Below are 12,910 nucleotides of genomic sequence, written 5' to 3'. Positions count from 1 at the left end.
AGAAGAAGCCCTATGTGTATACTAGTATTCCTTTGATATGGCGGCCATCTTTGATTTTTCTCGAAATGCCTGAGAATAAAGGTTAGTTACTCACCACAAATATATTATTTGTGTAATAAAAATCAATTAGATAGTGGGCAATGCATCTTCCTAGTTGGCATTAGTTAGTTGAAAACCCGTGTACATAATCTAGTATTCCTATGCCATATGGCGGCCATCTTGGATTTTTCAAAAAGTCCAAGGACACTTGTTTCTTATCTGACACATATGCATAATATGGGTAATAAGGATGTGGAAATCATTGAGAAAATACTACAGAATTTCACAAATTGGCAGCCATATTGGATTTTTTGGCCAAACGGTAATTTTTTCCGTGGGCTAGCTACGGCTCTTATTTGATTTAGTATGTCAAAAGGTACCCACATGCAAAATTTGGAGCTTTTATCCGCCGTGTCACGATTTGGCCATTTTTTGCCCTAAGCAACCGGACTAATGTGTAGACAAAGGTTATAGCTTTTTTAGGAGTCTGCAAAATGTCTACACTTGTGAAAATGATTACAAAAATAGATAGCCCACTATCTAAAATATGATTTATTATTTACAGGTAGCCCAAGGAAAATACTCTAAAACATTAGGGCAAATAGAACAGACAGACTGAAGGTAGAAGAAAAATGGATGAAAATTTTAAGGTGCTGATTGGAATCATGTACAGTATTTCTTTTATATATATTACAAATAATCATCAAATTTCACTTTGAATCCCACCTGGAATTTTTTCACATATATAATAGCGATAATCCGCACAGGAACCCCTTATCCACTGGAAGGAGACATTATCTAAATAGAAACCACTACAGCCATCATAGTCTGCGTGAACACAAGTGGGGCATATGTTGCTGTATATTCCTGGTGACAGAAATTCAAGAAATTCAAAGTCCTCCCATCGCAAGACCTCAGGTATTTGTCTACCGATCTGGTGCAGACCTATCCAATACCTAGGATGTTGTCCATGACTGGGAGGTGGTGGCCTGGAATGGAAGAAGAGAGAATGGTTCTTTTATTTTTTTTTAAAGACTTAAATTTTATCACCTACTGTTATGATGGTTAAAGAAGGCAGTAAAGCTGGCAAATTACCAGACAAGGCCAAAAAAGGATAATTTTGTCAATTTTGATATTTTAATAATGGTTTTATACACACAAGGTAACAGAGATATTAAGAATATGGAACTAGAATAGGGCTTCAGGCCCCATAAGAGGCCTTAATCACACACAAAAAATGCCAGAATGACAAAATTAAAAACTTCACATAAATTGCATAAATTCAAGAAAAATAATCTATCAAGCTGATTCTGAGCTGTATGACAATCCTAAGAATCATTCTTTAGAGTTAGAAAATAATAACCAACCTGATATATATATCAGGGCTCAACAAAACAGGATTGCCTGATTGCCCGGGGCAAGTAGACATCGATGTCGGGCAAGTCCACTCACCTGATGGGCAAGTGTCAAAATAATGTGAAAGAATGGATATTTAATTTCATAAAGTCATGAAATCTTTGTAAATAGTGAATCAAATCTTCACTTTTAGTTCGTATGATTGCGGCCATCATAGCTTTAAATGTCTTACATAACTTGATATCTTTTGCACGTTCACAGTGGAAATTAGCTGGGGATAAGTGAAATTTGTCTGCAGTATGCCTGACTGGACAGGTCACCTGAAAAATAAGCGTCAAGCCCAGCAGCAGTGTAATAATCACAAATACTTTTAAGTGTAAATTAAAATGTGTAAATTCATTAATAGATATGTAAATATAGATACATGTAAGACGGGTTTCTCTCGCCTTAGATCACTGTCTAATTGTTTTCAGGTTAAAAAAAAAAAAAAGCAAATGAAATATTTTGAAAAATAAAGTTTTTTCAGAGCCTTTTTTTCACAATAAAAATGGGAATTATAAACCTTTTCAATGCAGTGTGATTATTCAGCACAGTACAATGATTAATTTTGAAAGATTTTTTTTTTATTCAGTACAATTTTTCAGACAGAACAATTGATAATTTTGGAAGATTTTTCTACACACTACAATTATTTAGAACTTCAGAGTAATAGCATCCAGCCTTTTTTCAGTGTTTTAAATCATATAAAAATATAGAAATATAAAAGGGCAAGTGGCTGAAAAAGTTATTGTAGAGCCCTGTAGTCTCTTGTAATTTTGACTGAAATGTTCCCAGCAGGCATAGTTGCTTTGGATCAACGTTGAAAACAGGTTAATACGTTGAATTGCCGTTGATCTACCTAAATTCAACGTAAAATCAACATTGATCCAGCCACGTCGAAACACCGTCATAATGTGACGTTGACTAAACGTTGTATTTTGGTCAATGACACAACCTTGCAGTTATGGATGCATCTAATCAAATTGAAAATGAGATAATTGATCTAATTTGTAGTGTACCTTGTAAACATCATATCTATATTACATTAAACAAGTTATAATTCATAATGTATAGCTTCCCTTTTAGCCAACAAAGAAACACTGTTTAGTCTCTTTATTTCTTATAAAACTGTGATCAATTGCTCATCAAAATATTTCTTGAAATGCAGTTGAATCTAAAAAAAAAACAATTTACATTTCATTTAACTTTTGGTTTGTGAATTATTAAAAATAATCTATTTAATGTTATCCACAACTGCCTCCAAGGGACCATCATGATAAGATGAAAAAGATGAGAAAGACCCATGCTAATGAATAACATACAATTAACATGTTAGAGGGGCTGTCAGGGCAAATTTCATTACCTCACGTTCTTCAGGATGGTTTATTTGCCAAGTTTTCTTTCCTTTTAATTTCTTTTCAACCCTTAATGTGAGGTAAACACCATAGTTTGTTTAAAATATTTTTTGCTAACCTATACATAATGGAAATGAAATGTGCATTGTGAAAATCTGACCATTTTGCTTACACAAAAGCTATAAATTTTAACTTGGGGGTTGCTTTTTTTGTGGTTTGGACTGATGATTTAGGTCAAGCAAAGACTGGTGAGAATAGGGAATTACTGTTTACCCTCGGAAATTAGTTTTCTATGAGTTTTTGGGACTTTCTTGGCCCTGGCAGCTCTGTAATGGCCCAATTGCATATTTAACCAGAGTAAAGTTTCCTCCACATGACTGTGGATTTCTGCATTTTAAAATTCTTTTCTGATTGTTCCTGTGGGCTTGGTCCTATGAAATATGTTCATGTTCTTTGTATTTTTTTTAACAAATTATCCAGCTTTAATACCTTGTCTTTGAAAAAAATTCAGTTAACTAATAAAGGCTATGAATTGCTCAAAATAGAATTGGTGCAATGATTATTATTGATCTCATTAGGAAATTTTACCTTCATCATTTTGCATTTTTGTAGGTCTACATGTACAATTAATTGAAATTCACAATGTCTTTCTTTCAGAATACGTCTGCGAATGGTTCAACACAAGTCGGACGGAGGTTAAGAAGACTATCACAGTAAAGTTGAACAACGTGCAAAAGACTTTTGTCTGAAATTCTTCAATTATTAAGTGACTAAAGCAGTATGCTGACAATGGACACAGTCTGGCCAAGGGAGGTTTTAGCCACTCATTCTGGCAGGAGTTCGAATGCACACAAGAAAAGGACAGTGACGCCACAACTTGACAAGACATATTGGATAAGATCCTTCTGATAACTTATAGAAATTATAATTAAAAAGCAACACCGTTAAATTTGCAAAAATCTATAAAACAATTCTCTAGTAAGCTGGTTGCATACCATACTGTGGAATATGTACATACATTTATACATATTGAATAAAGAATGTAAACATGATACTCTCTTTTGTTTTGAGGGACCAGTGCCTATTACCAATTTTGCCAAAGATCCAACAATATATAAAAATCTGTAAAAATATTCAAAGCAGTTAATATGAAATTCTATAGGTTCCTATAAGATTTCCTATAGGATCCTATAGGAATTCCTATAAGATTTCCTATAGAATTTCCTATAGGATCCTATAAGATTTTCTATAGGATCCTATAGGATTTCCTATAAGATTTCCTCTAGGATCCTATAGGATTTCCTATAGGATCCTATAAGATTTCCTATAGGATCCTACAGGAATTCCTATAAGATTTCCTATAGGATTTCCTACAGGATCCTATAAGATTTCCTATAGGATCCTATAAGATTTCCTATTGGATCCTATAGGAAATCCTATAGGAAATCTTATACTGGTAGGATCAAAAGGGTTTTAAAGTAAAAGTGACAGTTGTTTTGTGTCTTTAGTGAACTAGTGAATTTTCTTAACTTGTTATTCAGAAATTAATTCCAATAAACTGAATTCCTTGCAAGGTCTGCTAACACTAGCACCACATTTCCATAGAATTTTAGATCGATCTATCCCTGTGGGGAGTCTCACTAGATTACTGTCAGCTTGGCCGGCTTAAGCGTCTGTCCCGCCTACTAAAAGCTGTAAGGGGGTAATTAACTATGGTGTCCGCTCGGCTGACTGCAATTTAGCCTGAACCCCCAGAAAGTTAGGTCGCCTTAAAACTTAATCTTTAGATCGATCTAAATCTCTGGGAAAGCACCCTAGGATGAACAAGTTGCTGTAAATGTGACAGAGTTAACAGTGCTTGGTAACCTGTTATAGATAGACAGGTTGAGGTGACTGTGACTTTGTTTTATATATATATATATATATATATATATATATATATATATATATATGAGAAAAGAACTACTACAAGAACTACTGCAATTTTCACCTATCAAGTGTTTCAAGCACGTTTTATCCTCCTTCTGAAATTTTATTTTGCTGTGTACGATATGTGCTAACATAACTTGAGATTCAAACAGACGACAGTTCATAATTTCTATCAATTTATTTCCCTCACCGACGATCACTTTCATGACGCGCTTCACAAGTGGGCCGCATTTTTCCCCACACATTTGTAAACAGTGCCCGGTCACTTATATTTGAAACCGGTAGCTTTACCAGACTTAAACCAGTTATGTGGTCTACGTACGCCCTATTTGAATTTTAATATGTCGACTGAAAACAACCAAATTGAGATATTTTTTACCAGTCTGAGATCAGCTGTTTTCAACTAGCAAGCACTAGTGGGCTTGATTTGGTCTTAAAGTGCAATTTAAGTTCACAAATAGTCTTACATGATCTTAAACCGTGAGTAAGACTATTTCTGGTCTAACAGCCAATTAAGTTGTCTCCCCTGACACATTCTCCTATTGTGAGCAGAGGTGTCCTCTATTGTGAGAGGAGGTATCCCCCATTGTGAGGGGAGGAAACTGCTTGACCACTTAAGTAGATGTTAGATCATTTTTGATCTTAAAAGCAGATTCAGTTCATTTTAAGACTACTGCTGTAATTTTTAAGATCGTGTAAGATCACTTGAGAACTTAAATTGCACTTTAAGACCAAATCCAGCCCACTAGTGAAGGCGTAGACGTACTTAGTACGCATTTCCGAAGAAAATTCATGTGCCCCTATCAAAGAATACCAAGTGGTACTTAAACGGAATTCTGTGTAAATTAACTTTAAATAACTTTTCAGTATTTAATTTAAAAATCATGTCATATTAAAACATATTGAGAAAAGGCAATTTACGGAGCCTACCTGTGCCGATAGACATACAATGTATCTTGTTGGCACTCTTCCGATTTTCTTACATATATACACTCGCTGTGCACAAGCCACAGTGCATATTGAAAACCCCACTGATACAACCCGTACATAAAATAAGCATTTAATTGCCATAATTTACACAAAACAGAAGCATTTATAATTTGACGTGAGAATTGAGCAAACGAGACTGGTATTATCTGGTCTGCTCCAGCATAACTAGCGCACACCACATGTTAATGAAGACGGTCCCATTGTGGGGCAAGGGGGTCACAGGAATGGAGTTCTTCACGGATTACGCTAAATAATATCAACGTTTCATGCATCTGGGGAAATAAAAAGTGACTCACTAGTAACATAAATACCCAGTGAAACTCTCTGTAAAGCTCCCCTTTTCACCGCCATATAAGTTACTGTTTTTTTCTAACAAGAAAGACGTTATTTTTATTGTTGACAAAACGGACCTCCAAGTCGGTGAATATCTACAGAGTAATAGCATCCAGCCAGATTTTGACAGCACGTGGTACTTGGCGCCAAGAAGTCTAGGCGTTCCATCTCACTGATCTTTCAGTCGACTGTAGTAGGATCTCGCGGCACTGAATTTCAAGAACGTTCCCCCTGCATATATATTTCAGTCAAACTTGAAAACATATTGCTTATTCTTCACAAAATTTTTATTGCTAGCATACGCTATGTATGGTCTATATGAAGATGTTTACTACATATCCTACTGTTTACTACATATCGACATTTGGTTTCATCCAGAACAGACATCCCCCCCACCCCCCCCCAGAATCAGTCAGCGAGGGCAAGTCTGCTAAATTAGCACAAATTGTATGTCTATAAGCACTATTATTGTCATCGGGGACAAAGGAAATGACAGGTACGTCTCGCTTGCAGATTAGATCTTCAGTTAATTGTTTCTTCCTCATTGACAAAAGCTATTGAAAGGACAACAATTGACAAAAGGCCAAGACATGCAGCATCTATTTCACTGGCTTGAAAATACCGAGTCTTGCCGACGATGTTGTCGAACAATCGGAACAAGAAAAAAATTCTGTCGCATGATTTTGACGTATGGACTAAATGTTTGAGCCCTGAAAAATTAATTTTATAATATAATTTTTTTCGTCGGATTGACTGGGCCCGTCGAAATGCTTGGCACATTACCGTATATTTAGCCATCAAACATGTCCTACTGCTAAACACATCCAGGCTAATTTCCTGCTTGGTGGGGTTGATATAACATCGTTTTCTGACGTTGATACAACGTTGTTATATGAGGTTGACACAACTTTCAAATCCAACGTTTATCCAATGTCTTCTCAACGTTATGGTTCAATGTTGTTTCAAAGTTAAAACAACATAATTTGCCTGCTGGGTGGATAGCTTATTTCTTTCAAAGCAGTCACCTAGTAGAATTAATCCATAGTGCAATGCTATACACCACAATGCAAAGAGAAGGTGGTCTACCCTCCTCTAAAACTGACAATCTCCATTAATTCCATTCAGTAAATTTTATGAGTGGATATCAAAAAAAGTATATCAGTCTTTTTACACCCACCCTACATCCCTACATGTACAAAAGAAAACAAAATTGATAATAATTCTTGTTTTAATACATGAAGTAAATTGAAAAAATTAAAACTTTGTGAGCATCTTCTTCATGGGCAGCATCTGCCATCTCGACCATATGATCTGAATTCCAAGCTTCACTAAACAATGATGTGTCATCAGAGATTTTCTCTACATAATAAACATGAGAAGGATAATCATACCTGACTTTGTTTTCTTCTGAAAATATCTTGCATATTCTTCAGTGAGCCAGCTATTAAAGGGATAATAACTCTTCGCTTTGGCCAAAAAATGAATTTTCCTGGAGTTGACAACAATTTTCCCATACTTACCAATGGTTAAAGAATCCATTTTTACATTCAAAGTTAGTCCCTGTTTTTATTTTTTTCTAAAAAGTTTTTTTTTGTTATAATCTCTTAAGAGATTATAACAGAGTATAGCCATCTATGGAGGTCTTGTGGTCCAATGACAAGCTCAGATATCAGAATAATAGCTATAACTGCCGTTTTTTTTGTGGTACAACAGAATATATTTTATTTCTATGAGTTGTTCACAATGTTTTTATTGTGAAATATACGTAGATCTCATAACAAGAATTATTATCCCTTTAATTCAATGCTGCACTGATTTTCCCACCACAGTCGTGGCATTATCGGCAATCGTGGATGCACCATTTTCATTTCCCACATTAATGTTACCCAGCGTCAATTCTCGATTCTGTGTTATAATAAGTGATGTGTCACCACTTTCGTTGACTTCCCATCGGAAGGTTTTGTGGCCATGCGGCATTTCTTTTTTTTTTTTTTTTACTTTTGGTCTACTTTCAACCTTAATCAGTAGGACACATACTGTCGAAAAGCAGTGTACTTCAGCACGTCATGATTGTCCATTTGCTACGTCCGCGCAACAAAATAGCACGAGAAGGGCGACTCATTGAAAATAAGTACGTTGCACTTAAATCTATATTGCAAAAAATCTACTGTGGCTTGAACTTTTATATTTGAGAAAGTGAATAAGCATTTGTGCTTCTGTCGAAAAAGAGAATAGTTTTAACAATAAACTGTCAAGAATTCTTACCAGCGCGTCCTGAATACAGAGGACAGCATTTTTTACAAAACCAAAAACGCATATGCCTAGGGAGGGACTATAATGTGAGAAATTTGTTTACAAATATAAAATTCGCTTAAATTGCGAAAAATGATTGCTAACACATAAAGGTTTTCAATTTTTAAAGGACAATCCCGCACACTCTTTGGTTTGTCAGTCTAGACGGAAAATTTGGGAAGTTGTCAAAATCAGCGGAAATTTACTCCCGCGCAAAACCATTGAATAAAATACCCATTTTTGCCGTCCTTCAAGCAAATAAACACCTTTATTCACTCTAAAAAGTTTCAAACTAACCTCAAATTTCACATAAGGTTCTATGATCCACACATTACTCCTAAGCAGCAAACAACTGACCTTGAACTGGTTTGATTCCTAAATATCATGTGACACAAATCATGTGACATGCAGATGGGGCCTTCAAATTATATATTTATCACAGTTATTTAGCATGATTTATTTCCTGATTATTTGACATTTATATTAAAAAAAAAAAAAAAAAAAGAAACACTGCAGCCAGTGGGCCATTTGATTACAGCTGAATCTTCCTTCCTGTATGTAATAGGGTTATTACGTAAGCATTCCCGCCCTTTTTTGTAGTCACGTGAGCTTTTATTAGTCACGTGAGCGGGACATATAAATTACCCGCTCAATAGTATTCTGGGTCATTTTTACTCACACTGTCGAGTTGGCATGTACAGTAATAAAGAAGCTGATAATTCTTATATTCAGTCGTTGTTTGTGATACTCGGTTACAAATGGCGCAGTCGACAGGATCCATGTATTCCTCTTTTCAATGATATTGACGATCCTCTGAACTTTTTGGTTGATAGCGAACAAACAGTGAATATACTTCACAGCTGAACAATAAAGCCGCCCACCGTAAAGGAGGGATCGGATTTTCAACCAGTCACACCCTGCTACAAGGTGAGATGTCAAAATAATCGTCAACTTATCATCGTAACGACTGATAGTTACCTGTACGTAAAGATACACGAAGTGCTTATTAGACTTCGTTAGAGAGACATTTGCGTCGATCGCATTGTGAGAACCTAGCTCATTATATTTGGAATTTGTCCCGGGGACATCACTTTGATTGCCATCGGAACAGGTGGGGACGTATTCGGCTTTGATGTGTCTAGTGTGTTTGTCATCCGGACAGTAGAGTTGGAGAGTGCTGGTCGTTCTGCAATCGATTTGGAAGTAGTGTGTTGACGCCCAGCGGCAGAACTATTTACACTCCTGTGTTTTTGTCTCCTCCTGTATATCGGACTATTGCCCCGTGCCGTAGACGACAGCGTTCAGACAAGACCGATTTTTGGACTGAGTGGTTGCCTTCTTGCACGCCGCTTTCTGGACTGAGTGGTTGCTCTCCTGTGTTACGGACTTCTTCCCCGTGCCGCAGACGACAGCGTTCAGACAACGCCAATTTCTGGATTGGGAGCCGCCGCCACAGGTAGCTGAATTGGTGCCCCAAGCGATATGGAGGACGAGGACTAGAGTAATGACATTGGACATTTGAACGGACATTTGTGAATAGACAATTTTGACTTTGTATACCGTTATTATTATCGGACATTAGTTGGGATAAACGGGTTACTGTATTTAGTCATTATTTCCATTCGACGGAGGATTCTGAGGAGGTGCGGCAAACGATAAGTATACACAATTTTATGTCTTGCTTGTCTTTGTGTTGCTTTTCGTGTGTAGCTAAACATTGTACATAATACTTGTTTTGTTGACCTATATGTTGCTTTTTATGTCAAGCCAGTCAGTTGTAGTAATACCTCCTTGTGCATGTTTGTAACTTTACGTGTGCAGCCGAATGTGATACCTCTGTGTTGCATGTGTGTAGCTTTATATGTGCAGCTGTTTACTGCGCTACCTCCAGTCCGTTGACTGTGATCGTAATTGTGCTGTTTCACTAGATCGTGATCCAATCCATTGCTTATGCTTCTGTGTGTAACAGTTGTTGTTCTTTTAACCAATGATTTGTGTAATTGATCCATTTCCCTAGTGGTGTCACTGTGTGTGTCACAATGTTGCGCTTCCACCCTGTAATTTTATTGTAGAGTAGTGCATGTACCTGTGACGTAAGATCCGGTGTTTATATTGTAGCGTTTAGTTATTTACACCCCATTGGAGTGCGTTCCTATGTGATGTTGTGTTACTTTGTAATTGGGATTTGGCTGTGTATATCCCTGTGACATTAGTTCAGTCCGTTCAATATTGTGTGCTTTGTGCAATAGCATGGCATGTAAAGAGTAGTGCTATAACACCCCAGTGTATTTTAATATTGAACTGCTGCCAATCCACCTAACTTGACTGATTACTATTAATAGAATTACAGATTTATTTATATTTATAATTTGCATTTAGTTTATTTAATTATCAAATCTTCAGTTACTTTATTTTACTTTATATAGAATATTAAGTTTTGATTTTTTTCTTCTTTCTTTATCTTATTTACATACTAATTGCTTATAGTTTGATTTATAATTGGACTTACCATCTTAATCTGGTTTGTTTATATTGAGCATATTTTTGTTTGGTAGTGATTATAATCTTTTTATTTTGTTAATTTATTACTTTTGTAATCAGTTTATTCTGTAAATCAAGTCCCTTTCATTTTGGTTTAGTTATTTAGTTTCCGTTTTTGTTTTTTTTTTCGTTTGTTTAATTGTTGTGATTGGATTTGTGTCATTCAGTTATTTATTTAATCATTTTTTTTCTGCCAATAATTGCATTACCTTTAATTTTCATTAAATCCTACATTAACACTTATCCTGTGTGATTTACCAAATCTAACTTAATTCATTTAAACTTTACTTAATTTTTTTACTTAATTACAATGGCAGATTAGACTATTTCATTACTTAGTCAATTATTTCAGTAAATTGTTGTTCTGCCATTACTTTCATTTAAAGTTCTTTAAGATTCTGTTTAAATTGAGAATTGTATTAAGTAAATTAATTTCTAAGTGGTTTAGTAATTACTCTAGATAGGAATTGTAATTAATTTCTGTTACTAGTTTACATAAGTTTACATAATTTATAAGGGCATTTGTCAAATATTTTCTAAATTTAGCTGAATATTGCAATTTTGTCAGGCGTCCTTCATTTTTTTCTTTCTTTTCATCACTTTTATTTTTTTATTTGTATTTTGTTCAGCCAATCACATCACAAAATTATTTTTGCCATCATTTTTTTTTCATAATTTTTGTATCATTATTATTATATTTTTGTTTTGTTTTGAAATTGCAAAATTATTCATTGCTTTCAATTTTTTTTTTTTCAATATTTTTATATACTTATAGTCATCTTTTTATTTTGTTTGTCAATTACATTCCAAATTTATTTATTACCGTCATATTTTTTTAACTTTTTGATTAATTGCATTGTATTTTTTCTTACATTTGGTGAGCACTTGTGAGTGTCGCTTGTGTGTGTTGCATTTGTTTGGATTGACGCTGTAAATATGGATACCCAATTACGTGAGCAATTAGAAGCTTTAAGTGCAGACGACAAAGCCACGGTGTTACAATTATTGAGTCCCGAGTCGGCAAGAGGTGCCGCTGCTTCTGCTACGGCTGGGACGAGTCGGGGAGACGCACCCCAACGTTCATTATTTACATCGCATTTCGGAGGTTATTCCCGCAAGTTGAGACTTTTTTCTGGTAAAACTCCAGTGCCGCATGGAGAAGTAGATTTTGAAACGTGGAAATTTCAAGTAGAGCCACTCTTGGCAGATATTCGAGGGGAAACGGATAATGTGGAAGCTACGCGTATAATTAGACAAAGTTTGTTAAGACCTGCATTAGACACGGTAAGAGAAGCCTTTACTGCAGTGCAGATAGTCGAAGTTTTAGAGTCGGTTTATGGCATTGTTGTCGACGGTAAAGAACTTCTCGTGCAATTTTTTGTCAATTATCAGAAAGAAAAAGAAACTCCATCTCAGTACCTGCAGAGGTTGTACCTGCAGGCAATGCAAGTGGTAGAGAGAGGAGGCATGGGTGTTAGAGAGGTACCAGAGAATCTTTTGAGACAATTCATTCGAGGTTGCTTTGATGATGAAATGATTAATAAACTTGGGTTGGAAAAAATCGATAACCCTCCTAGTTTTGCTGAACTACTTTTGTTAGTTAGAAAGGAAGAAGCGAGACGCACAGAGAAAAAGCTACGATTGGCACGGAAGAAAGAGGGAAGGGTGAGTTCCATGTCTGTTCCAGATGAGATGACTAGCAGCGAGCTTGAAGATAAAAAGAAGATTGCTGAGTTACAGGCTCGAGTGGAAAAGTTGGAGGCCAAGGAACAATGTAAGTCAACGACAACTGCTAAACCAGACAAATCTGCAAACAAGCCTGTGAAACCCAAGTATGAGAAAAGGACAATGGGTTCGAATTCTAGAAGGAAGATTTTCTGCTATAAATGTGGTGAGGATGGTCATTTGGTTGATGCTTGTAAGAAGGCATCTAACGCGGAGTTGGTGCAAGAGAAATTACTTCAGAGAACTTTAAACAAGTAATGGTTTCCAAGGAGGGATCACTGGGGACCAAAGGGGAGAAAGATCCCAAAGTG

At 35.8% G+C, this 12,910-nt stretch overlaps 2 protein-coding genes across 2 annotated transcripts in view; one reads left to right on the top strand and one right to left on the bottom strand.

The window, feature by feature from the left end:
• LOC147759921 (uncharacterized) overlaps positions 1-12,910 on the bottom strand; it is a 58,331-nt gene that overhangs the window by 25,406 nt on the left and 20,015 nt on the right. The window contains exon 4 of the mRNA XM_086995609.1: positions 766-1,028. Coding sequence (XP_086851735.1) covers positions 766-1,028 — 263 coding nt within the window. The remainder of the gene's footprint in view (positions 1-765; positions 1,029-12,910) is intronic.
• LOC147759923 (paraneoplastic antigen Ma3-like) lies at positions 10,794-12,874 on the top strand. Its single transcript, XM_086995511.1, has one exon. The coding sequence runs from the start codon at positions 11,811-11,813 to the stop codon at positions 12,855-12,857; it is 1,047 nt and encodes a 348-aa protein (XP_086851637.1). The 5' UTR covers positions 10,794-11,810; the 3' UTR covers positions 12,858-12,874.

This window comes from Lingula anatina, chromosome 9 (genome assembly GCF_051362555.1).
Source record: "Lingula anatina isolate TDL-2025a chromosome 9, LinAna3.0, whole genome shotgun sequence".
Taxonomy (NCBI): Eukaryota; Metazoa; Brachiopoda; class Lingulata; order Lingulida; family Lingulidae; genus Lingula; species Lingula anatina.
The sequence above is the reverse complement of the archived record's forward strand: the minus strand, read 5'-3'. Positions and strand labels throughout refer to the sequence as shown.